This window comes from Aquarana catesbeiana, linkage group LG02 (genome assembly GCF_042186555.1).
Source record: "Aquarana catesbeiana isolate 2022-GZ linkage group LG02, ASM4218655v1, whole genome shotgun sequence".
NCBI lineage: Eukaryota > Metazoa > Chordata > Amphibia > Anura > Ranidae > Aquarana > Aquarana catesbeiana.
In genome coordinates this window covers 574407038-574434684 of record NC_133325.1, presented here as the reverse complement: position 1 = coordinate 574434684, position 27647 = coordinate 574407038, and the positions used below count along the sequence as shown (strand labels likewise).

Genomic DNA, 27647 nt, shown 5'->3' with positions numbered 1-27647 from the left:
ATTGATGATGATGATGGGCTCCCCCCCTTCCTCCCCGGGCCAATAGGAATGTACAGTATTTGAGGCAGAGGGGAGCAGGAAAGAGCTATCACTTTCAGTATAATCAGCCTGTTTAAAATTACCTATATGTTTCTACATTGTATCGCTAACCCTGCTAGGAGCTTAAGATTAATTTAGTATAAAGAACTCTAAGGGCCGGTTCATACCAGAACGCGGTGTGAGAAATGTGTGTTCTGTGATTGTTTCCTGCACTGCATTCAACATGCACTTCTATTGCAATCTCCTATGGGTGTGAGTACATTGTCAATGGCACTCCAAACGCAGATCGTAAAAACACAACGCATTTGCAGACACCAGATGGCATGGTACCACAGTACCAGGTAATTTGGTGTGGCGTTTTAGCCAAAGTAGTGCATGCACCATTTTTTCTGCGTTCTGGTGTGCTTTGCAGCCTATTCAAGTGAAGGGGCTGCAGAATTGCACTGCAGAGACTGTGGACCGTGTTCTGCTGTGAAGCAGCCCTAAATGACTTGTCTTACCTCTTCAGCCAGTGCCCAGTTGAAAGATTTGTCTTCTTCAAGTGGTGACCATATCTTGATATTGTAGTCTATTCCAGATGATGCTAAAACTGTATCCAGAATTTTAGTTAGAGGTTGCAGACACAACACCCAATAGTTTTACATAATTAATGCCAAGCAAATCATTTCACTTATTTAACAGCATGTGGTGTCTTAATTCAGCCTTATACTGTAACTGCTTGAAATGAACTGATACTTGACAGATTTCATGTTTTCAATAATTGGGGGGAAAATAATTTATTTAACATCATACTCTTAGATGAAACCTGCATTAAATCCCTAAGAAGCCTCTTTAACCACTTGACCACTGGGCACTTAAACCCCCTTAATAACCAGACCAATTTTCAGCTTTTGGTGCTCTCACATTTTGAATAACAATTACTCAGTCATGCAACATTGTATCTATATAAAAGAAAAAAGACCGAAAAATCTGTAAAAAAAATGCATTTTTCTTCATTTCTGTTATAAAATTTTGCAAATTAGTAATTTTTCTTCATATATATTTGGGCCAAAATTTATACCGCTACATATCTTTGGTAAAAATAACCCAAATCGGTGGATATTATTTGGTCTTTGTGAAAGTTATAGAGTCCAAAAGCTATGGTGCCAATATCTGAAAATTGGTCACATCTGAAGTACTGACGGCCTATCTCATTTCTTGAGACCCTAACATGCCAGAAAAGTACAAATACCCCCCAAATGACCCCTTTTTGGAAAGAACACATTCCAAGGTATTTAGAAAGATGCATGGTGAGTTTTTTGAAGTTGTCATTTTTTCCCACAATTCTTTTCAAAATCAAGTTTTTTTTTTTTACTTTTTTTTTTTTCACAAAATTGTCATGTTAGCAGTTAATTTCTCACACACCGTATATGCATACCACAAATTACACCCCAAAACACATTCTGCTATTACTCCCGAGTTCGGTGATACCACATGTGTGAGACTTTTACACAGCGTGGCCACATACAGAGGCTCAACATGCACGGAGCACCTTTAGGCGTTCTGGAGTGCCCAGGCCAATTCTGACATTTCTCCTATATGTAAAAATCATCATTTATTAGCTAGAAAATTACATAGAACCCCAAAACATTATATATGTTTTTTTTAGCAAAGACCCTAGAGAATACAATGGTGGTCATTGCAACTTTTTATCTCGCACGGTATTTGCGCAGCAATTTTTTTAACGCCTTTTTTTTGGAAAAAAAAAAGTTTTGTGCTTTAAAAAAACCAAAACAGTAAAGTTAGCCCAATGTTTTTGCATAATGTGAAAGATGAAGTTAGGCAGAGTAAAAAGATACCCAACATATCGCCTATCAAAATTGCACGCGCTTGTGGAATGGCGCCAAACTTAGCTACTCAAAAATCCCCATAGGCGACGCTTTAAAATTTTTTACTGGTTACATGTTTTGAGTTACAGAGGAGGTCTAGGGCCAAAATTATTTCTCTCGCTCTACCGATCGCACCGATACCTCACATGTGTGGTTTGAACACCGTTGTCATATGTGGGCGGGACTTACGTATGCGTTCGCTTCTGCATGCGAGCACACGGAAACAGGGGCGCTTTAACTTTTTTTTTTTTTTTTTTTTTTTATTGTTCATTTTACTTTATTTATTTTAGTTTGATGCTTTTTTCCCCCCAAAAAAAATTTTGACCACTTTTATTCCTATTACAAGGAATGTAAACATCCCTTGTAATAGGAATATGGCATGACAGGTCCTCTTTACAGTGAGATATGGGGGTCAATAAGACCCCACATCTCACCTCTAGGCTGGGAAGCCTGAAATTAAAAAAAAAAAAAAAGATCCTGGCTTCCATCGTAGCGGTGAGTCGGTAGAAGCACCGGAGGGCGGCGGGAGGGGGGGGACACCCCCTCTCGCCTCCCGTATGAATGATCAAGCAGTGGAACAGCCACTATGATCATTCTTATGGTGTAGGGAATCGCCAGCTGAAAAAGCTGATATCTGAATGATGCCTGTAGCTGCACCCATCATTCAGATATCCCCGCACAAAGTCAAGGACGTTGTATGACAGCCGGCGGGCGGGAAGTGGTTAAAACGCATTTTTTTTTAACACAAAGTTGTCCATTTATACAATATTTCTAACACATAGCATGTACATACCAAAAATGACACCCCAAAATAGATTCTCCTACTCCTCCTGAGTACGGCGATACCACGTGTGAGACTTCCACAGCCTGGCCACAAACAGAGGCCGAGTACGGCCGAGCATGGCTGAGTATTGCAGGGTATGGCGAGGTATTGCAGGGTATGGCGGGGTATTGCAGAGTATGGCGGGGTATTGCAGAGTATTGCAGGGTATCGGCAAGTATGACTGGGTATGGCTGGGTATCACCGAGTATTGCAGAGTATGGCTGGGTACGGCAGAGTATTGCGGGGTATTGCAGAGTACTGCGGGGTATTGCAGAGTATTGTGGGGTATTGCAGAGTACTGCGGGGTATTGCAGAGTACTGCGGGGTATTGCAGAGTACTGCGGGGTATTGCAGAGTACTGCGGGGTATTGCAGAGTACTGCGGGGTATTGCAGTGTACTGCAGAGTATTGCGGGGTACTGCAGAGTACTGCGGGGTATTGCAGAGTACTGCGGGGTATTGCAGAGTACTGCGGGGTATTGCACAGTATTGCGGGGTATTGCACAGTATTGCGGGGTATTGCAGAGTATTGCACAGTATTGCGGGGTATTGCAGAGTATTGTGGGAGTATTGCAGAGTATTGTGGGAGTATTGCAGAGTATTGTGGGAGTATTGCAGAGTATTGTGGGGGATTGCAGAGTATTGTGGGGGATTGCAGAGTATTGTGGGGGATTGCAGAGTATTGTGGGGCATAGCAGAGTAGTGAGGGATGGCTGAGCATGGATGGATGGATGGCTGGATGTCACTGTGCAGTGCTGAGGGCACTACACATCCAGCCCACAGCGCTGCAGCCATCCATCCATCCCCCTCTCCGTTCACAGTGTACCGATCGGTACACAGGAGGGGAGGAGAGGAACCAGCGTTATCAGATGACGCCGGTTTGTTTACATGTGATCGCTCCATCATTTGACGGAGCGATCACATGGTAAACGGCCGCAATCAGCGGCCATTTACCGGGATCCGAGATGCGCCGGGTCCAGGTCACGGATGTGTTCGGGTGCGCGCCCCAGGGGGCGTGCGAGAGGGGAATTCTGGGAGGACATCATATGACGTCCTCCCAGAGTTAAGCAACCGCCCTGCAGCGGTCATTCGGCTATGGGCCGGTTATTAAGTGGTTAATGGAGAAGTGTAGGACTGAAAAAAACAAAAACAAAAAAGAAAATTATATTCACCTAGATGGCTGCAGCATCAGTCCAATGCTGCAGCTGTCCCCTGTCCCTCTGCTGATCACCCAGTTCTCAGTCTTCACTGAGCAGAGAGCGGCGACTGTCACTCACCAGCTCTCTGCTTTGCCCCTCCAGCGCTCCCTGGAGCACCAGGCTGTAGAAGGGGTGGAAGCAACTAGATCAGTTGTCAGCGGCGCACTGAGAGGCTGAGCCCACTGCCAGTCAGGCATCTGTGCAGATCCCAACATTGTCTAGGTCCCTGCAGAGCCTGGACTGCCTCTGTGACGTCAGTCAACAGCAGACTTTAGCTCGCTGTCAGCTAAATCTAGGTCACAGGAGTGCAGAAATAAGTGCTCTCCTGTGACCCAAAAGAAAATTATGACCATAAAAGCTTAATGTTAAAGCTTTAGGAAGACGAGGACTGAGAGGGGATAGCTAGAGATGTGGGAAGGTTGGGTGACAGCAACACTATGATGGGGACAGCTTCATGGAAAGGCCAGGTAACAAAGTCACAGTTGTCCATATAGCAAATTTATAACCTAACAAATCAAATTTTACATAGGAAGATATTTTAAACATAGTATGGCAGATGTATTTCATGGCATTCCTTATAAATGGTTAAGTATGCCCATTTCCTACATTAGTCTTACATGCACAAGGTGGTGGGGCGGTATTTTTTTTGTTAGTAATCTGTACCTGCTTGAACTTTTTGGGGAAAAAGCCAGACATGATAAAAAAGAAGCAGGCGTCAGTCACCTGATAGTTCAAATATTCAAGGAAAGACTTTCACCAGGGCAGCTCCTGGCAACTTTTGATCAGTCACTTGATGTGACCTGTAAAACTGAGCTACTGACAAACTCCACAACAAGTAGTGATTTGTGATGTGACTGTATGAAGTATAAACTAGTATACAATCGCAAAATGCACACTAATCTCATTAAAGCAGAAACAGCAGCATTTGCCAACCAGCTCACGCAGATATACTGGGGCAGGTTGGCATCGCTGCATGAATCGCCATACCTGTACGGCAGCTCGCACAGGCGCAATTGCCGGTGGCGCGCTCCCGCTGCACGCAGTTTGGGCGGACTCTATGTCCGCTGGCAACACGTGATCGCCTAGTACATGGTCAAAACGGAGCTCTGCCAGTGTAAACAAGGCGGATCCCCTTTCTGACAGGGGACATGTCAGATCTACTGTTCCCGGTGATCGGGAACAGTGATCTCTGTCATGTCCCAGTGAGCCCATCCCCCCCCCCCCCTCCACTGTTAGAACACACACACTTAACCCCTTGATCACCCCCTAGTGTTAACCCCTTCCTTGCCAGTGTCATTTTTACATTGATCAGTGCATTTTTATAGCACTGATAAATGTAATAATGTCACTGGTCCCCAAAAAGTGTCATTTTGGGTCAGATTTGTCTGCCGCAATGTCGCAGTCCCGCTAAAAATCGCAGATCGCTACCATTACTAGTAAAAATAATAAAAAAATAAAAAATAAAAGTCCCTAAATCAAAGCCATAGTTTGTAGATGCGAAAACTCTTACAATATACGCCTATTGCGATTTTTTTTTTACCAAAAATATGTAGAAGAATATATATCGGCCTAAACTGATGAATAAATGTGTTTTTTTTATAATTTTTTGGGGATATGTATTACAGCAAAAAGTAAAAAATTTTTTTTTTTTTTTTTCAAAATTGTCACCCTTTGTTTATAGTGCAAAAAATAAAAACCACAGTGTTGATCAAATACCACTAAAAGAAAGCTCTATTTGTGGGGAAAAAAAGGACATCAATTTTGTTTGGGTACAGCGTCGCACGACTGCGCAATTGTCAGTTAAAACGATGCAGTGCCATATTGCAAAAAATGGCCTGGTCATTAAAGGAGACAAATCCTTTTGGGGCTGAAGTGGTTAAAGACTCCATAGAATTTTCTTTACAGATGAAAACAACACTTTATTTTTCAACGTATAAATACAAACGCTACAGAAAGTGACGCTAAAGCAAATGGCTGTGTGTTTATTTGAATCAACAGTCCTCAGGGTGCACTTACAGTGGCCATTTTATCCCCTTGGTCCTGTTCATTTGTGTAGTGCGAGTGCTCAAAACCGTGCCTGAGGACCACTTGGAAGAGGTGGCCCTGGGCACAGCTCACTTCTAGTATGGTACGATTTGCTTCAGTGTGAGCACAACCTGTTGCTGAGCGCAGAACTCTGCAGAGATCACTGAGCACAGAAGCAGGGATCAGAGTGCAGACCAGCGGAGAGCGGAGGGACAATCTGATTCAAGTAGGTTCAGTTCAACTGTGCCCAGTGTGAGTGCACCCCAAGAATTAACAGCAGCTTTTTTTTTCTGTTTCTTGTGCTTATTTTTATTTATTTATATTTTAGTTTCACCCAAAAATGGAACTTCCCCTTTTGGAATTGTCCCCCCCTCCGGTGTCACATTTGGCACCTTTCAGGGGGGAGGGGAGAGCAGATACCTGTATAATCCAGGTATTTGCTCCCACTTCCGGGCGTAGATAGCCGCAATATCCGCGGATATCTATGCCATATCAGGCGCCTCCTCCGCTGTCTTCTGGGAGACACACAGGTCCCAGAAGACAGCAGGGACCAGTGGAGTTGCGCATGCGCAGTTGGGAACCAGGCTGTGAAGCCGCAAGGCTTCACTTCCTGATTCCCTTACCGAAGATGGCGGCTCCTCCACTCAAGAGCCAAGGGACAGATCGGCTTCAGGTGCCAACATCGGGGGCGCCCTGGACAGGTAAGTGTCCAGATTTTAAAAGTCAGCAGCTGCAGTATTTGTAGCTGCTAACTTTAAAAAAAAAATTTGGTGGAACTTTGCTTTAATAAATGAAGTGCCGTCTGCAGCTCTCAAAACAGATCACAGTGATTGTGAAGAGGGATCCAAGACTACATTTTTTAATCTGACAGCTAGAAAAGAAAAACTTACTTGGATCATATGGATGTGGTTGAACACAATTAACCACATGGTTGTCTGCTTCTAAAAGCATTAGATGCTCAGCCGTGTGTCGATCCCAAATAAAGATGTGACCACAGTCTGACCCGCTTATGACAAAGTTTTTACCCCAGAAGCCAGCCTCTTTGATCTGCAAAAAAATATAATTTTAAAAAGTTAAAACAGGCATAACAGGTTTTTGGAACACACTAAGATTAAGTCAAAGTGGGGTTTGGAAAATAAATAAAAGCTTCCGAAAATGCTAGATGACTGGAAGTCAGTGCTGACCTTTGTAGACCCTGGATACAGTATGCCAATGTGTTTTCTTAGTTTTCCCTGATTTAACTGATCCTTTTATTTGTTTCATGTCAGTAACTCAAAGTACCAAAGCCAGCAAACCAGCCATGAGCTTAAACCCCTTTAAGTTCTTTTACAAAAGGTTTTATTGATAACCATAGCAATTTCACAGTTTAACAGTGTAGAGAATGCATCATGAATGAACATAACATAACATTTAGCATCTTATAAATAAAAGAAGTATGCTAGTAAATCAAAGAAAAACAAAACAATACAAATATAACAGAGGCTGAAAACAATTGTACGTTGGAAACATGAAAATGGTTGGACACACTAAGGTTTCAGGAATGCCCATAGGACCGCGTCCGATTTTTAACAAATACTTGAAGACTTTGTCTCAACAGGGGCCTAACTGTAAATAGTCCTGAGTATCTATCCATGTAACCATCTCATCCACGGCTATGCCCGGTGGCCAGATGGATTCTTAGGTGCAACTGAGAAGTAAGAGTATTGAGAGGGAGGTTAAAGAAGAAATAGGGGTTGAGATTAGCTAAGAAGGGAGGAAAGAAGAGGAAAATGGGGGAGGGGGGTCTTCGCAGTGGGGAGCAAGAGTGCATTAAATCCGAAGAAGGGTGGTATCAAATCTGGTGGGTTCAGTATATTCGACCCATGGCCTCCATACCTTCAGGAACGTATCAGCTTTTCGTTAACCATTATATCATCCATGCGGTTCTTAACCACTTCAAAACTTAGTACCTGTGTCTTCCATGCCCTGGCTATCGTTAGTATGATTGCAGTAAAGAGATGCAGTGCCAGTTGGCGCTCCGGGCGAAGCAGTTCTGCGATTGGGTTGCAGAGAAGTGCTTCGTATGGATCTTTTTTGAGGTCAGCATGGAGTATGTTTCGGAGGAGGGAGTAAACTCTGATCCATAACCTGCATACCCTCGGACAGGTCCACCAGATGTGCGTCATTGTGCCCTCCTGGGAGCACCCTCGGAAACACAGGGGGCAGTAGGCTGGAATGAAACGGGCCAATCTAGCCGGTGTGTAGTACCACCTGTAAAGTACCTTATAGGCATTTTCTAAATAAAGGACATTCTTTGAGCATTTGGATATCGTTAAAGTCATTACCTGCCACTCCTCCAGATCTAGCTCTTTTCCTAGTTCCCTTTCCCATTGAAGGTGATAGGGCCGCGTCGGTGTTTTTTTAGAGGTAATAGAGGTCAGTGATATTAAACCCAAGGTTTGGGGTCTAGCTCTGCAGAAGTTCTCAAAGGGGGTCAAAGTATAAGGGGTCAGTCAAAATTTTATAAGCCCCTGGAGAATGGCGAATCTATAGGTAGCTGTAGTGTTTGCGTAACGGGTATTGCGAGAGGAGCGTAGAGCCTCAAATGATAATATCCTAGTGGGGGTAAAAAAAAAGAGTGGATGTCCATGAAACTGTTTGTCTTCCACCAGGAGAACTGCTGGGGATTTTCGCAGCCTGGTGGGAACAATGGGCACTGGAGAAGTTGAAGTAAGGGTAGATGAGGAGAAATCAGGCCGGCCAAGTACTTGACCGAGTCCCATATGCGATGGGAATGGGCCAGACACGGCCCCGTCACGAGAGGGTGATGTGTGGAGGGTAGCCAGGGCAAAGAGGAGATGGGTGTTGGGTGTCTATAGTGGCCCATAGCGGCATTTGGTGTTTTTCATGGAGTTGGGATAACGGGGCTATGTTTGCAGCTATATAGTAGCTTTGTAGGTTAGGGACAGAGTCCTCCATTGATTCTGAGGGCATATAGTATTTGCTTATTGATCCTGGGACGGGTAGAACCCCACACAAATTTAAGGATTTTACGCTGACGTATTCGTAGGATATGCGGCGGAATCGGGACTGGTAGGACTCTAAAGAAGTAGAGTAATTCCGGCAGGTACGTCATACGAATTGCCACGATCCTGCCGAACCAGGATAATGGGAGATGAGCCCAGGAGGACAACATGTCCGTCAGCTTCTTAAGTATAGGAGGAAAGTTTGCCTGATAGAGTCCCGCATAGGTTGGGGTGAGCCGGATCCCCAGGCAGGGTAATGAGGTCAGCCATTGGAATGTGAAAGTGTTTTTTAAGGTTATCAAGTCCGAGGGCAGAAGATTGATTGACATGGCTTTTGATTTGGTGGGGTTAATGGACAAGCCAGAGAGGGAGGCAAAAGAGTCTAGTAAAGAGAACAGGTTAGGAAGGGTGATTCTAGGGTTTGTTAGGGTTATAAGGATATCATCTGCGAACAGTGATATCTTATGGGGTGTGCCTGCTATCTCAACACCAGTTATGTCCGGGTGAGATCGGATCGCCTCTGCCAACGGTTCAATGGCCAAAATAAATAGGAGTGTTGAGAGTGGGCAGCCTTGCAGGGCTCCCCTCCTAATGGAAAAGGGAACTGACTTGAAACCATAGTATTTGACCTTAGCTTGGGGGGAGTAATATAGTGCCATTACTCATTCCAAGAATGACGATCCAACGTAGTGGCTGAGTACCGTCGTCAAGTAAGGCCAGGACAAACTGTTGAAGGCCTTGTTCATGTCAAGAGACAGTAACATAGTTGCTATAGACCGGCTATGGGCTATGTGCTGAAGTTGTATTATACGTCTAATAGCGCCTCCTGCTTGTCGCCCCGGGACGAACCCCACCTGGTCCTTTTTGACCAGGCGTGGTAAGAAGGAGTTTAAACGACTGGCCAGGATCTTGGTCAATATTTTAATGTCTACATTAATAAGTGAGATGGGCCTAAAGTTGGTCCAAAACGAGTGGTCAGTGTCGGGTTTTGGAATCATAACAATATTGGCAGTCAAAAGGTTAGGGGTGAGTGCATGGCCATTTTTTACTGCATTGAACATAGTCGTTAAATGGGGGGCTAAGACATCTGCTATCTTCCTATAGTAAAGGGCCGTGAAGCCATCTGGGTTTTGGACAGTTTAGGCAATGTCAGTCCTGTCAGGAAGGATGTTAGGTTTTGTGTAGAAGGCTGAGTAGGGGCCTTGTAGAGGGTGGTGAGGTGGTGTCTAAATTCTTCCAACACTTTCAATGGGTTACCTGTGAGGACATTATGTGTAGTGCGTAGAGTGATAGGGTTGTGTTTTGGGGTAAAGGTGCGCAGCCTATTGGCCAGCATTGAGTTGGGTCTGTTGGCTTTGGCATACCATTTCTGGTGGGCCCAGCGTAATGTACATTCTGCCTCTTCGGTAAGGCATAGGTCGAGTTCAGTACGCGCCTCATCTAATAATTTATGATTAGCCTGAGTAGGGGACTGTTTAAAAATTATCGATAGGGAGTCTAGGCGCATTTCTAAAGAGTGCCGCATTGCTATTCATTCTCATTTGCGTTTTGCTGCCAGTTCAATTATATGCCCCCTGATTACCGCTTTGTAGGCTTTTCAGAGAGTCACCTCGGAGGAAACCGACCCAGCGTTAAGCCTGAAATATTCCACTGAGGCTTGAGTAATATCGGTGAGGACTTCCTTAAAAGATAAGAGTGAATCATTCATAGTCCAAGGGGAATATTGCCTTTGCTGAGTAGTGAGTGGCATATGACCAAAACAGGGTCATGGTCTGTCCAAGGAGCTGCTAGAATGGAAGCAGACACAACCAGAGGGAGATGTTTCCTCAGAACAAACATATGGTCAATTCTGGAATGGGAATAATGGGGATGGGAGTAATGGGTATAGTCCCTGTCAATGGGGTGTAGCTCCCTCCAGATATCTACCAGGTCATGACTTTGTAGAGAATGCGTAAACTTTTTTGCATCGGGTGATGGAGCTTTGTGTTCCGAGGGGTACTTCTCCAAAGCAGGGTTCAGCGTAACATTAGAGTCTCCCGCTAAGAGGAGAGTGCCTCTCTGGTGGGACTGCAACAGGGAGCAGGTATGGGAGAGAAAAGGTCCCGGATTATTATTTGGAGCATAATAAGTTAGGATGGTGACCTCCGTGTCCTGAATAGTGCCTTGTAGTAAAAGGTACCTACCATTTGGGTCTGCAACTGAAGGAGACCGACTAGTGTATGGCAATCAAAACGCCCCTCTCTTTAGTCGGGCCATGAGCCAGAAGAACTTGAGGGTACAGAGCATCTAAGTATTTAGGACAGGAAGAAGATGAGAAATGGGTCTCCTGTAGGCATGCTAAGTTCACTTGCTGTTGCTTAAGATATTTTAAAACTTTAACCCTTTTTTGAGGGGAGTTCATTCCCTGCACATTCAGGGATAGCCAGTTAAGTGTCATGGTACATGGGAAGTTAACCATAAAACAACTTTACTCACCCACCGCGAGGACCTGAAAAAATAAAAAGGGAGGTAGAGAGGGAGTGAAACAAGGAAAAGAACAAGGTAGTAGGGCATACTGTAGTACATATAATGGCCAGTAAAAAATTGTAGCATATAGTACTGAAAAAGTATGAGTGCAACTGGTTGTGGGGCTAAAGTCCCACAAGGGGGTTGGATGTTGGTCGGGACTAATGTCCCAACCAAGTGCCAACACATGGGGGGGAGCAGTGATCCAAGGGAACCACTCGGCATTGTTATATAGTAAAATTAACCGTAAATCTTTAAGCACAAGACCTGGTGCACCGCTTAAGGCACTAAAGAGGAATACAAACATCCTAAGATATGTGGCTGCCTTTTATCATAGGTTTTTCTGTCTTCCTTGGTTCCCCTCCACTGTCGAGGGGGCTCATGGCGAGCGAGCGATCAAAATGACATTGAGGTAGTCCCATATGACTACCAAATATATAGAGAGGGAGAGGCAATCAATCTCAATAAAAATGTAAATCACAACACTAACAGGGCGAGGAAATGACAACATATTTTGAAACCCACCCACCTCCCAGTGGGGATGAGAGACTACTGTCAGCAGTCCGCAGCACATTGACGGCTGCCTGAGAGCTGAGAGAACCAACATGTTTGCACCAGGTAAAAACAAAACTCGACAGAGGAAGATAGAACAAAGTAGAACCTGTCAGAGTTCTGTTATTCCGCTGTTTAACAGGGTGTGAGTGCACCCCTCTACAGAGGCAGCAGTAAGCAGCCAGCTGAACACTCCGTGGCCGCCACGTAGGAACCCTGCAAAGGGGGCCAAAATGTCATGCCAGATTAAGGGCTCAATGTCTTGCATCAGTAAGGCCGACATATACCGGAGGCACCATCTCGCAGTTGGGGCGCCTCAGGGGGGGCCCAGTTCTGTGAAGTTCTTGCAAGAAGTTGAGTGACAGTTCAGGTTCAATTGAACGGAAAAAACTAGCATCTGTGAGATCAGTTCTGTCTATTACCGACTCAGTAACAACATGCTGGGTATCAGCGGGTGCTACACATAGTGTAAGTCCGAAAGCAGTAGGAGGCAGGCTTAGGGTTTCATGGAGTCATTTGTAACTTTTCTGTGTAGAACCGTCAACATGAGAGGTTTTATGTCATCAGCCCTTAGGGCCCGCTATGAACCTTTGGGCCTGCAGGTCACGCAAAGCCTGCGAGCTGGGTTGAGACCTTTGGAGGGGCTGGGGGGCCTAGCGAGGAGGCTGGGAGGATCTGAGCCGGAAGGAAGAAGAAGGTGCATCTCCCTGGGAAGGTGGTATGTCCAGATGCAGTTCCTGCAAATGGCGTTTCAGGTCGGAGGGGGAGGATGCGTGGAACTGGCGACTGAGATGCGAAAATGAAAGCTTAAAAGGGAACCCCCATCTATATTTGATCCCTTGGGTCAGCAGGATCTGGAGGTAGGATTTCAGGCCCCTTCTCCTAGCAATGGTTACTGGAGAGAGATCCACAAAAAGCTGAAGGAGTTTACCCTGGAAAGAGAGGTCTTGGTTTTCCCGTGCAGCTTGGAGGAGCCGCCCTTTGGTGTGGTAAAAATGGAACTTGATGATGATCTCTTGGGGGGCCTTCTGACGGTTTAAGTGCTAGGGATCTGTGTATATGGTCAAATTCCAGTTTCTCCAGGGGTATCTCAGGTGCTAGCTCCTGGAACAAAGGCAGTAGCTGTACCCTGCAAATCAGTAATTTTTTCCGGGACTCCGCAGATACGAAGATTATCCCCGCGGGCCCTATTTTCAGCATCTTCTAGTTTGTCTCGCAGGGTCTCCAGCTCTGCAGACATTTTATCCACCTCTTCTTCATGGCCTTCAAGCACAGTGGTTGCCAAGTCCATGCTCTAACTAGTGTGGTAGTCTATCTCTTTAAGTCCTTTTACAAGGTCAGAGGAGAGCTTGCGTGAGACCTGTGTGATTTTATCTCTCACAATGGAGCGAAATCTGTTAAGCAGGGCATCTGAGTCTGCATGCAGGGGACTTACCAGGTCTGTAGGGAACTGGTGCAGGCTGTCAGCTGGGGAGGCAGGGTCTGCTGCCGAGTGTTGTGAGGAGTCGTCAGGCTCCGGAGGATCGGGTGCCATTGTCTTTTTCCCCTTCCCTGAGGCTGGAGCTGATTTGGGCTGTGTATTATACTTTTGATGGTTCTTCGTCGAGCGGTACATAACCGCCAGATGCCTGATGTGTTCCGGAGCTGTGGGAAGCTTTCAGTGTGTGCCGGGGTGCAGGCTGTGCTAGCCGATGTTTGTCGTTCCATCTGCGCGGAGCAGGGGAACCAGGAAGCCATCTTCCTTGCTCGCGCGCATGCGCCCAAACCCCTTTAAGTTCATGGCTGGATTGCTGCATTGTTTGGGTATATCCTTGATTGTTGCCATGGATGATGTAAAAAAAAAATTTTCGCAGCCAGAGCTCATATTTAAAAATTCTGTGAAATGTTAAATTATTTTGTATAATTAAAAGACATTTTATATACAACTCATTGTCATTGATCATTCATTTGTGCTGCTCAAAAACCCCTGAGGGAACTATCCTTTTCTTTTATTATTATTGAGGTGTGCAGCCTCCCTACTCCATATGTGTTTCTCGATATTTACTAATCAAAGGCAGTTTGTCACCTTAAATGCTAACAGACTAAATCCTGTTTAAAGAAAGAAAAAAAAAAGGTGAGGGAATCATGGAGCCTGCAGTTGGGCTTTAAGGCGTTGCGAGTTCAAATCTCAGAGCCAATACATCCAGTCAAGAACCTTTGGCTGATATGATGTCATTAGTCTGCTGCAGGCAGACTCCACTGAACAGACTTATGGGGCGTACACACGGTCGGACTTTTCAGCTACAAAAGTCCGACAGCCTGTCCGACAGACTTTGGACGGACTTTCGACGGACTTGCGGCGGACTTTCTAATGAACAGACTTGCCTACACACGATCACACAAAAGTCCGTCGAATTCTTACGTGATGACGTACACCGGACTAAAATAAGGAAGTTCATAGCCAGTAGCCAATAGCTGCCCTAGCGTGGGTTTTTGTCCGTCGGACTAGCATACAGACGAGCGGATTTTTCGACCGGACTCGAGTCCGTCGGAAAGATTTGAAGCATGTTTCAAATCTAAAGTCCGTCGGATTTGAGGCTGAAAAAGTCAGTTGAAAGTCCGGAGAAGCCCACACACGATCGGATTACCAGCCAGCTTTAGTCCGTCAGCGTCCGTTGGACTTTTGTAGCTGAAAAGTCCGACCGTGTGTACGCCCCATAACACTTATTTTGTACCAAATCACAAGGTGAGAGGTTGCATTGGAATCTGATCAGACATTTGTGAACATGGCCAAGAACTGCCCAGATACCAGATTTACATAATTGTGTCAATCAGTCACCATCTAAGCCAGAAGTAGATGCTGGCCCTGGATTATGCTTAAATCAATGAAAGCACCTGGGGTGAAAACTAGATGAAGGCATTAATGTTATAGTCCAATTAGAAGCGATATAGTCCAATCATGAAACAAGTAGATCACTCCAAGGAGAATGCGAATCTAGTCATGGGCACAGTATGAATGGATATCCTTAAAACAGGAGTCATCAACCCTCTTTCCTTTGCAGCAAAATGGGAGACCTCCATGGCTTTTCTTTGGTGTCCAATGGGAACACTCACATAGGGAACACAGGAACACTCACACCTGATACAGAACTGGACGACAGGTGACAGAGGCTGAAGATGGCAGAGAAGGGGTCTTCCGGACTCGTAGCGATCATTGTATTTGGAAATGTGATTATAATGGCATGATTTGCCGGTGAACCATTGATTATTCCCTATGTGAGTGTTCCCATTGGACACCAAAGAAAAGCCATAGAGGTCTCCTGTTTCGCTGCAAAGGAAAGAGGGTTGATGACTCCTGACTTAAGGATATCCTATCATACTGCGCTCATGAATCTAGATCCATTTCCTCTGGCGAGTGATCATCTCATATTATATGGTGGAGGCACTCCTGGGTGTTACAACTTTTTATACGATATTCACTATCAAGGTGTTTTTTTCATATATGCTGAACACTTAATCCCTCACATTTTCCTTGGAATGAGCTACTAGTTTCATGATTGGACTATATCACTTCTAATTGGACTGTAACATTTATGGGACCTTATTTTTTGTCCTTTCAGCACAGTTTACTGTTTGTACAGTATATGCGGTTTACCATCTTATCCGTATTGTTTTTGCCAGCGGCTTTCTAATTTGGGTTCATCTGCATTATAACTTTGAAATGTAACTAGATGAAGGCATTGTCAGGGGAAATACTGTGATCTTGGTAAGGGGTAATAAATACTTGTACGTGTTTCACATGCACATTAGCGAGCATGCTTGCACTCAACATGAGAAAATATCTAAGCCTGGGTTCACACGTCCGGTGCAAATTAAAGCTCAGGTTTCACTGGGAAGATAAAAATCAGTTGTTCAGAGATTCCTCTGCGTTCTAGCTGTGGATCAGTGAGTGGGGGGGGTGTAGTGAGGAGAAGGAGAAAATCCATGTTCAGAGCGCAATGCATCTGCGAATCACATGCGTTCCCATAGAACATAGTGGGTTTGTAATTCGCACCGCAATGCCCAGAAAACGCACACTTTTTTGTGCAATGCGAATGCAACGCACATATGTGTGAACCAGATGCATTCATATGAATGTATTTTAAAATGTCCTGCAAATTGGATGCGGTCTAATCCGCATAGGTATGAACGGGGGCTAATGCTAGGTCCACCTGAATCAAAAGTACCAAAGATGTCCCATTTATATTGGCAGACAGATAACAGACACAGCTATGATTTTTTGTGCAATAAATTATCACCAGAACACAGGACTTCTCTTTCTGTATATAGTCAGCCTGTGGAAAACACCTTCCTACCATAGTCCGGGAATTCCGATGCCCCTTGAACAGGATTTTAGGGGATGGTTGACGAACATTTTGCATATCCAATTCTTCCAGTTCCTTTCTCTCTTTTCTTCTTCTAAACAGCTCTTGAATTCGAGCTGCAGCAGATCTCCTAGAAAACAAATAAAATATTTCAGAAAACTAACATAGTATATTGTCTTTCACCACCATAGCTATTGCTGTACTAATTGGAATACACGAATAAAGTAGGGAATTGTAATGGCTTGTGGGCATATTGATTAATACGGAACAAAAACAAAGAAATGTCAAACCGCTTCTATTAACTAGATTCTTGGTTGGCTCCAGTTGGCTATTTAGGTAGAAGTACCTCCGTTTATGGTTTGTAAATTTCCATGGGCAGACTGTCCTCACCAGGGGCCTTACAGTTAGGAAACTCATTCGAGTGCCGTTTGCAGCTCCTCTAAAGTAATTGGAGCGTCAAAGGCCCTCCTCTGGTCATCTGTGAGAAGTTGATGCCATTTAAATACCCTGCCAAGTCCTCAGGTGTATACTTCACGGTAGGAAGATACAGTTTTGCATAGAAACTTGCTAATTCCTGCTGGATTTGATCCAGGGAGTGCACTAGTTTTCCCTCTGTTGTTCCAATAGCTCCAATAGAAGGAGAACATTGTTGGGAATTAGCAATCCTAGCCAGAAGGCGACCTGTGCTCTCGCCCTCCTCAAAGAATGCCAACCTAGAAAAGAACCTCTTTCTCCTCCGTGGAGGACAACAGCAGCTCATACGCTGACTGAGCAGACTGCCATGCCTCCCTGGCTGAGTCAGTAGGGCCCTGCACATATTGCATCTCCAGTGCATGTACCCGTTTCTCCAACTCCTCCCTCAGCCCAGAGGAATGTCACTTACCTTAGTAATTTCTGTAATGAGTCCCCTCAAATATTCCTTAAATGCTTCCCACTGGGCTAGAGTGGAGTCTGCAGAATCCTGATTAGTAAAGAACTTGCGCATGCTCTGCTCCATCCCCCCGTGAGGAAAAAAAGAATTTTAGCCAGAAGGCATTACATTTCCAGGGTGTCCTAGGCAGCCTAAACAGTGGGGACACAATTAGGCATATCACCATCACATGCGAATGGTCCGGCACGGCGGGGTTTATACAAGACCTCCGAGACAGATGGGAGCATGGCCAAGTTGCCCACTGCCAGGTCAATTCTGGACAAAGTACCATGTGTTTTGGAAAAACAGGAAAACTGCTTATCCAAAGGGTTCCTATGCCTCCATATATCTACCCAACCCACCTTATTGAGCAACTCCTTAGTGGAGATCCCCTCAATGCGACAGGAGACCCAGAGACTGGGTCCATGGAAGGGCTCAACCAGCAATTCAAATCTCCCACTATCAATAACGGTAAACCCGATCTCCCCTCTAAATATGACAACAGGATTCAGAGCACCGTTACTGCAAAAGTATATAAGCAATAATACATTGTAGTGATTCAATACGACAGTGCAAAAAAATAAAAAACGTCCTTTAGAGTCTATACATGCATAAAACTCCTGGAAGTCTATAGAGCTATGCACCAGTACGCTCACACCTCTGGAAAATGAAGTGTGAGTGGAGTGGTACGCCCTTCCCACCCATGAATATTTAAGACAAATCTGAGTTTCTGCAGTTAAAGGAGTCTCCTGAAAACATAAGATGGCCGAATTGAATTTTTTAGATATCATCATGATTTTACAGGTATTTCAGCCATTGGGGATAATTGGAGAGGGACAAAAATAGTGTCACAATGTCCGTGATATACCTATAAAAATCTTCTCTGAACACAAGGACACAGGAACTAACGTGACTGGATGAACCTCGATTGGGAAAACTTGTAGGGAAAGCATTCCACCTACTCCTCCCCCAGAAAAGGGCTGACTTCACAAGCTGAAAATAACATGGCACAACAGTGCCAACTCTTGCATAGTGGTAGGTCCAGGCTCATCTACCCTCTAAACAAAGCCTGCAGTGTATAAAAGGCATGTAAAAAATACAAGAACAAGGCCCTCAACAGAACAGGCCAAAGTAACGCAAAGTTAAACCGAAAAAAATATAGCTTTTTTTTCTGTACTTTTCACATAGATAAGGCACATTTGTTGTCAACTCACAGAATAGCTCAAGGTTCCAAGAACGATATCATGTCTTCCAGCAGAACAAAAACTTAAATGGCAAATTGGAAAAAAAAGGAGGAAGTTTCCTTACAGAGCCTATAGAGGGTTTTAAGTAAACGAGGACCAGGCGGCAGAGCTTGTAGGTGTATGCCAAGTTTAATTCCCCTTCTTCATCCTCTCTGTGATGGCGTAGGGCCTGTTCATTATGGTCAAGCCAGGTAGCAGCTTCTTGGGCTGATTCAAAAAACTGTGCCTGCCGGTTAGCAATAACCCGCAGCTTTTCAGGTTACAAAATCACATAAGGTAATTGCATTATCCTCAATCACCTTTTCACATCTGAGAACTTGGTACGGAGTCTCTGCACTTCCACAAAGAAGTCTGGATAAAAGGATACCCCTGGTGCCATTAAACTGAACATTTGCACGCTCTCGGGCACATCTCATCACTGCTTCCCTGACCTTGTAATGTAGGAGAGGGGCCAGGATCGGTCTTGGGGGGGCACCAGGTTGCAACAGGTGGCCCTGAGTGTGATGAGCCCTCTCGACAGTGAAAAATGGGCAGAAAGCACCCTTTCTGAATACATCAATAAGCCATCTTTCTACAAATGAGGTTGGATCTTTTTCCTCAGTCTTCTCCGGCAGAACTACAATAGACAGTTTTCCATGTCATCTGCTCTATTATTGGTGTCTTTATCTAGCTGATGTGTGGCACGGACTTCCCGGACCACTGGCGGCAATTTATCTTCAATATTGATTACTCTGCCCTCTACAGCAGCCGTTCATTTCTAGATCTTTTGAAGGTTCCAGTTGGCTATTTAACAGCTTATTAATCTTTATTTTTCAGAACTACTTCTTCCATTTAATTATTTTCCTGTTGATTTTTTTCTAATCATTAATATGTATTTTTTTTTACAACAATGATCAAAAGTAAAAAACAAAAAACAAAAATAAAGCCCCGTTTGTCATATAAACACACAAGTCTATGGAACTGCAAAATCCTCTTAAAGCAGGTTGGATGGCGGTCAACTGTAGGTCAAAACAAAAATGTGAGATAATATTGCGCAAACTATTATCAAATATCAGAAAGAAATAACAACGTGAAAAATCTGCTACACAAGAATGTGAGAAGTATTCAAACGAGAAGGTGGATAAAATGTAGAGCTAAAACTAATTTTACAGTGAAAAAATAATTATATGTAGAAAAAATAGAAGGGGGGCTCCAATAGTGCAGGTCAAAAAAGTAGGTTTATTTTAAAAAACTGACATACATGGAATAAAAAGTGATCACGATTAATAAAAGCAATGTGGGGAGTGATGAACCTTGTCCGACGTGTTAAGTCCTACTAGCACGTCTACAGGGCCCCCCTTCTCTTTTTTCTACATACCGTGTTTGGATGTGAGTTGCTGTGGCATTCCAATTGCGCTATCTGCCCCTCCAGTTTGGTTGATACCCACGAGGTCTTTTGGAGATACCATCGGAGATCCCGCATCCCTTTAACTGTTTGGGAGAGTCACTGATCTGGATATCTATGCTTTAATGATTTGGTGTCGCTTGTCTTGGTAAGAGTATTTATTCTTATCCATCTAGAGAGGATTCATCATCATGGATGCTTCACATATCAGCCTTTCTATTCATTTATCTGAAGATTATCATCTTTTGGTTGTGGACTTTTATTAAGTTTTGCTTTTCAGGATCGGATTTGGGTTATCGGACTCAATTCCCTTATTTTCATTTATCTCACTATGTTAGACTCTATGATTCATTTTTTGAATATCTATTAGATTGTTCATCATTTATGTGTGCACTTTTCACTGTATAATTAGTTTTAGCGCTACATTTTATCCACCTCTTCTCAACTGTAGGGCAAAGCAGATCTCCAATAGATGGATTTTACAGGGCTATATTTGGCATCTTGTTGCCCTAGGCATAATTGAACGATGACATCCAATTGTACAAGTTCCATCCCTTGTGTAATATAATTATTTCAGTAAAAACAAATTCTAGAATGTGAATATACTGAAAGCAGCACAGAGTGTGTTTTATGGGCAGAGCAGCTTTTGCTGCAGCAACTTTGCAGACCACCAAGCAAGAGAAAGTAGAGATAGTTTTATGGTTTCTGAAAAAAAAAAGAATCTGCTGACTTCTCCAAACATCCCCTTCTGCCAACAGTTCTCTTGCTGAATTTAGCCATCAATGTCCAGAGGTGGACACAATTAGGAAAGAAAATAAGACAAACATTATGAATTTTAAATGTAAATTTTGAGTTGTTCACCCCGATACTCAGCTGCCCTAGGAACTAGTCCACGAGTGCCATTATGATAAAAACAGCCATGGCATTTGTAGAAATTAAAAGTTGACCTTATAGGAGACAAAAGCCAAATTAAGCAAGGTTAAGACTTCAGTTTTCAGCTGTGCTTCAAAAGAAGCCTGTTGAAAGCAGGTGAAAATATAAAGCGGACGTCGCACACAGTTTTGACAAGGTAAACATAACAAAACTAATATATATTTTCTAGAAAGAATAGATATGAAAAAATAAAATAATTCTGCAATCTATTTTTAGATCACAGACACATAGTTGGTAAGGTTGAATAAAGACAATAGTCCATCCAGTTCAACCCGTGTAGGTGTACGTGTTGTGTTCTTTAAGATGCACATCCAAGAGTCTTTTAAAAATATCCATACTCCCCGCTGCCACCACCAATTGTGGAAGAGTGTTCCACAGCCTTGTATTGCTTCGACGGTGTCAAGAAAGGTCCCCTCCGCTGGTAATATCGATCATTTGGCGTGCAGTACTGAGGTCCACCAGCAGGTGTATCCTGGCAGTTTGGAGCTGTCAGAAGAGCTTTTCCCTGCTGGTATTTTGACACCTTTGGGCTGCAGTACTGGCGTCAACCAGCAGAGGAATCCTGGCAGTATGGAGCAGGTATTCCCCTTTGCAGGCAAGTGTCACCTGACTTTAATTAGCAGCTGCAGTATAAATACCCGGCAGGTGCACACACATCTTGCCTTGGTATTTTCCTTAAGCCCTGACCTGCAGCCTGCATCCTATTTACCTGATTCCTGAACCTGATTCCTGTACCTGAGACCTGATTCCTGGAGCCTGCTGTTCCTGTTCCCTTGAACTGGACCTTGAGCCTTGTATCTGACCCGTCCCTCCTGTGATCCATCCATCCTCTCTTGTCCTGTTTGTTTCCCTTCCCCAGCTGCTGACCTCCCGTTGATGACCCTGGCCTGGCTCTGTTTATGATCTTGGTATTTCCCTTACTTGTGTATATTTGTTCTGTTATTATTATTATGTTATTATTATTATTTGTGGGGTTCTGTTTTGTATTGATTGTGGTGCACTGAGTGATATTGGAGGTGGTTGTGTTATATTTATTCATTTATCTTTAATAAATCATTTATATTTTCACTTATACACGTCTGGGTTTCCTCTGTTGCAGTCCACACAGTTCTGGTCTTATCTGGTACATGACAGACAGTGAAAAACCCCCTGCACAGTTTAAGGTTAAAATGCTTCTCCAATCTCACTGTGTGGCCCCCTGTCCTCTTACACTCCCAGAGACTGAACAGTTTTTTCCTATGCTGGGATCACCATTGAGATATTTTTAAAATGACCATCATGTCCCCTCTCAAGCGTCGCTTCTCCAGCAAGAATTTTGTGCTTTTGTGCTTGTAGTCGTTCCTCATAATTGAGGTTGTCGAGGCCCCTTATTAATTTTGACGCCCTTCTTTGGACTCTCTCCAGTTCCAGCACATCCCTTCAGAGGACTGGTGACCAGAACTGAACGGAGTACTCCAGATGTGTCCTAATCTCTGCCAATTTCCCTGTTCAGTGTTTAAACTAGGATCCCCTATAGAACTCCAAAAGGTGTGCATTTCTGTTTAGATAGTCAAATCCTTGATATTTAGGGCTTCTACTGCAGCATATCAAGGTTAAAGATCCTACCCATATGGGCATTAGCTCTACTTTATACAAGAAACACCCATCGCCTAACAAACTATTATCAGACGTCCCTGATGGCATGTGGACAAAAAATAGTGTTTATTACATTTCTAATCTTATATTTTTTATGTGAAAAACCCTTTTAATAAAAATAATTAAAAAAAAAAAAAAAAAAAAAAAGGTAATGTGGTTCACATGGTCATATCTTCTGATACTGCCCTATAACCGAAAAACATCTGGAAATTGGTCTCAATTCGCAATGGACTGTACAAATATCGAAGTCCCTTTGGACCCATTTTGCATGTTAGGCAAACCAATGGATGGCTACCCTCCCTAAATCAATGATTTTTCAACCACTTCCTGTCCTCTTGATTGTTTAACTATCGTGATGCCAACTTTTCCAAACTGGAAGAAAAAGGGGGGGGGGGGACCAGAGTGGTCCCAGGAATGTCAACAAAGAGAGAAGCTACCACTTAGTGAGATCAAAAAATGTACAAAAAACTTTATTGAGATATCTGCATAAAATCATATAATAGGGGATCCCACGTCTGCGGACTTAGTCCGCACAGGTGGGATCCGTTCCTCCACAATATCAAAAGACCATGTAAAAGAAAGGCAAAAAACAACGTTGTATTAAAATAGACAGTGGTGGGTCGACCCACCCTCCCCTGTTATCCCCTTTTAGTAAACCCCAGGTGCCCCAGGGTGACCAAGCAGAGGTATACTGTTGGATAATTAAGTCTAATAGACTGCTGATATGTGGACGTCCTCCCTGTCTGGTCAGGGTATCATGAAGGCATGAAGTATTGGGCTGTTGGTATTCAAAAGTGGCATGAAATGATCCAAGTCCTGTCAGCGCAATCATGCAATTAAATGTACATATGTCTGATATGTATCACAAGGAAAATACTGTAGGGCAGTATAGAGCCGGAAGAAAAAGGGGGGGGGGGGGAACCAGAGTGGTCCCAGAAATGTCAAAGAGAGAAGCTACCACTTAGTGAGATCAAAAAATGTACAAAAAACTTTGAGATATCTGCATAAAATCATATAATAGGGGATCCCACGTCTGCAGACTGGAGGGCAGTGGTTCACATATCCATAGCGGCACCGCTGATATAGAAGTGTCCGCACAGGAAGGAGCCAAACTGTGAAATTTGAAGGCTTGTTCTGGGACTGCAAGAGGGGTGGGGGAATGGGGGGGACCTCCAGCGTCTAGGGCATCGGATTGTCGACGCATTTCGTGCTTCACAACGAGCACTTCATCTGGACAATATGATTCAGTGATAGCCATCTTTAAATAGGGGTTACTTCCCAATCAATTAGCATAATTACACCTAATAACATCTTTTAGCGCCATCTTGTGGTAACAACTTAAAATAGCAGTTGAATCGTCTAGGGATTACACAGGTATAGACAGCCCAAGTGATAACAGTCCAATATCAAGGAAAATGTAAATTTTATATATGTAGTGTGCTAATAATAGTAACTGGCTTAGAGCTTCCCACCAAAGGGGACCCAGGTGAATTCCCGAAAGAGGGAATAATTTCTTTTACATGGTCTTTTGATATTGTGGAGGAACGGATCCCACCTGTGCAGACTAAGTCTGCAGACGTGGGATCCCCTATTATATGATTTTATGCAGATATCTCAATAAAGTTTTTTGTACATTTTTTGATCTCACTAAGTGGTAGCTTCTCTCTTTGTTGACATTCCTGGGACCACTCTGGTCCCCCCCCCCCTTTTTCTTCCGGCTCACTGTTTAATGTTACTTGGGAAGGAGCCCGTCTGATTGACGAATCGTATAGATCATATTGTATACAATTTTCAGACCACATGAGTTGATTCAATTAGGGGTGGTTTTTTAGTAACATTTTTTTCACCTTTTCCAAACTCCCTGGAGACTCCGAAATCCAGGTGCAAAGAAAAAGAGAATGCCATAGTTCAGATGGATTAATAAAGTGGAAGAAGACCTAAGAAAGAATGGAGCCAGGAGATGGAAAGTAAAAGCTAGCCATCGACAAAGTAGGCTAAAACTCTGCAGAGGCCAAGGGCAATTTAAAGGTTATAGTGAGAAAGAGTACAACAGAGATAATGTGCTACTGCAGACTTGTTTTTGAAGGTGCATGTTCCCTGGTTAATAGCCATATTCTTGTTATTTGTTACAGGCAGTCCCCGGGTTACAAACAAGATAGGGACTGTAGGTTTGTTCTTAAGTTGAATCTGTTTGTAAGTCGGAACGGGTCCAATTTTTAAGTGTAGCTCCAGCCAAAAAATCTATTTTTAAGCTTTTTGGATAGCATAGGGAAGGGTTATCATCACCCCTGTAACATTTGTTTTGCGGTCTGTGCCCCTGTTCAGAAGATTTCACCTCACTTTCTGTCCCAATAACAATTGGATTTTGAAAATTTTGGGCTGTTAGGGAAATAAGGATTGGTGATAAAGCATCAGTGGAGACACCTTTTTCCCATAATAACTCTTACAGGAGTGAATTTCCCTTCCTAGGCGTAGATTTCATCTCACTTCCTGTTGTCTCTCTCCGTTTGTAAGTCGGATCTTTGTAAGTAGGGGACCGCCTGTACTTAGTAAATTACTGACAAGAACAAGTGTGTGCAAATCAGTTGTTCCAGCAACAACTAATCTTCCAAAACAGTGACTCGCCAAGTAGTGAAGGATCCATAAGCCTGGCAGCCCTGGTGTTTCCAGATTTTGATCTATACAGATTTCTTAAACTTGTGCTATATTACCAATACAGACCAATACCAATCCAGACAAAGCAATATGCTCTTGAAAATTAGCCTGCTACAAGTGTATCCTAGACTCCTCCTTCTGCCACTCTTTGCAGTCACTGACTTGGTTAATTTTTTGTCAGCAGAAAATGCTGTCGCTCAAGTTAAGAAAAAAATAAAAAATTTGTACAGCAGGTAGCTGAAGTATGCAGCAGCTAAATGACCAAAAGATATTAACCAATGATGTAAGAGGGTCAGGAGAGATCACTGACGTGCACTAAATAACTATTTCATGGTCTATGAGATATTTTTCCATGTTGCTCCTGAATAAAAAGGTAGAAACTGTTTTAGATCTTCAAAAATGACTGCATTTCTTATTCTGCTGATACCCACCCATTATCAGAAAAGATTTTATATGTACTTTAAAGTGGTTCTAAAGGCTGCAGGTTTTTCTACCTTAATGCCTTCTCTGCATTAGGGTAAAAAAAAAAAAAAAACAAAAAAACAAAAACAAAAACAAAAACAAAAAAAAAAAACAAAAAAAAAAAAACAAAAAAAAAACTTTCTTTGTCCAGCCTGCCCCTCATACTTACCTGAGCCCAATTTTGACCCTCCGCTGTGCACGAAAACAGCGGCTCTCTCAGGCTCTCTCCTTCTTCAAAGGCTCAGACAAAGCAGTGGGAGCCATTGGCTCCAGCTGCTGTCAGTCAAATGCTGTCAGGAGGGAGGAGAGGGTGGGGCAGAGCCATGCTGTGTATGTCCATGTACACATAGCTCGGCTTGGGAGCGATTCCGCAGGTGTGCCCCAATAGCAAGCGCTTACTATGGCAGCACACACAGAAGAGGGGGGCCGAGAGCACTGGTAGGGGACCCCAGAAGAGAAGGTTCTGTGCCGCTCTATGAAGGTAAAGTATAACATGCTTACTATAACTTTTTATGGTATCCATACTTTGAGCAAATACAGAAAAAAGTTCACATTTGAGTCATTCCACATACTATTATAAAAAACACTAAAATTATTTTTTAAGGTGGATATTCTTAACACTGTGAATATATGAGGCTCCCCAAAGCCAACTGATCCAAAAAAAAAAAAAAAAGATTTTTTCAGTCCATAAAGAAAACCCATAAATCCAAAAACTGGGCAGCAACGTGGACCTTAGCACTACAAGTTAATTTGCTCCTAAAGCCAATAGACTGTCAGTTTTTGAAGCGATCAAATGAATGGACAGATCCCTCTTCTCCACTGTTTTTGCTCCCCATCTTAATACATTTTTATTCGGAGTTTTCGCATACACTGCATGTTAAAAAAAAACAGTATAAAATCAGAGGCTGATCAGAGGCTGCATACACATTCAACAATGCACAAAATTTACTATAGAGAAACAGAACCCGTTTTAATTATATTCTAGAACAAAAAAGAAGCTGTTGGAAGTTGGACCGTCCCAACACAGCCCCCCCCCCCACCTTCTAGGAAACATCACAGGGTGCAGTACGGCTTGTGCATGCGCAGTGAGAAGCCAGCTGTGAAACCACAAGGAGTCATAGCCGGCTTCCCACAGTTAACATGCAGGCCCTGGGGACCTGAAGACTGACTGAGGACTGGCTCGGATGAGGATGGCGCAGGATCCATGGACTGGTAAGTGTCTGTGTATTAAAAGTTAGCAGCTACAGTTTTTATAGCTTCTGACTTTTAATTTTTTTGGAACCTAGCTAAAACTCCTCGTTAACCAATGAAACCATTCTATATTTTGATTAACTTTTACTTTCATCAGAGGAACAGTATGGGGCAACGAATCTGAGGTTATGTTCACAAAGTGCAATGTACCTGCCATTAATGGGGTAATGCATGTCAAAATGAATGGTCAGGAAAAAACGCTGACAGGTTGCTTATTACTTATTTGTCAAACTAAGCAAAGATCTAAATATAAAATAATGCACTTTTAGCAATTTAAATATCCATTCAATAGTACAGCATTTTCAGATGGCTCCCCCACTGATAACTTGCTCTAATCTTTGTCATTCACAACAGGTTTACGCCTTCATCCAAGATCCTAGCAGCCCTCATTTCTCAGTACCATGTAGCCTTTCCATGCCAACCATTTATGTCTTTCTCCCATTACCAATGATCTTCACTCTGTCAAAGGTATAGCTTCCCAGACTGTTTTGATCTTTTATTAGCTATAAAACAAAAAAAGGAGCTAACTGAGAAGAATATAACCGACTTTCCATTTTCTTCACTTTGAATGTATTGCAATTGCCAATTCATTCCAGACAATGAAAACCACAATGAATGGGGAAAAAAAAAGACAGAAAAGACTCTGCATGCTCTAATTTGTAGGGAAAAAAGATTTTGGAATCACATTTCCTTCTGCACATTGCATTACCATATGAAGTACAGTTTTCCAATTTTAGTATGAACAGAGAGGCACACAACTTCTTTCCCAAACAACACACAACGTGCATTGCACTCCGTTAGTTAGCGATAAAACT

General features: G+C 43.4%; 1 protein-coding gene across 3 annotated transcripts in view; it reads right to left on the bottom strand.

The window, feature by feature from the left end:
• DCAF6 (DDB1 and CUL4 associated factor 6) overlaps positions 1-27647 on the bottom strand; it is a 264140-nt gene that overhangs the window by 51967 nt on the left and 184526 nt on the right. For all 3 annotated transcript variants that reach the window (XM_073616111.1, XM_073616112.1, XM_073616113.1), the window contains 3 exons: positions 16350-16488; positions 6844-7000; positions 540-628 (listed from right to left, as the gene is read on the bottom strand). In XM_073616111.1, coding sequence (XP_073472212.1) covers positions 540-628; positions 6844-7000; positions 16350-16488 — 385 coding nt within the window. The remainder of the gene's footprint in view (positions 1-539; positions 629-6843; positions 7001-16349; positions 16489-27647) is intronic.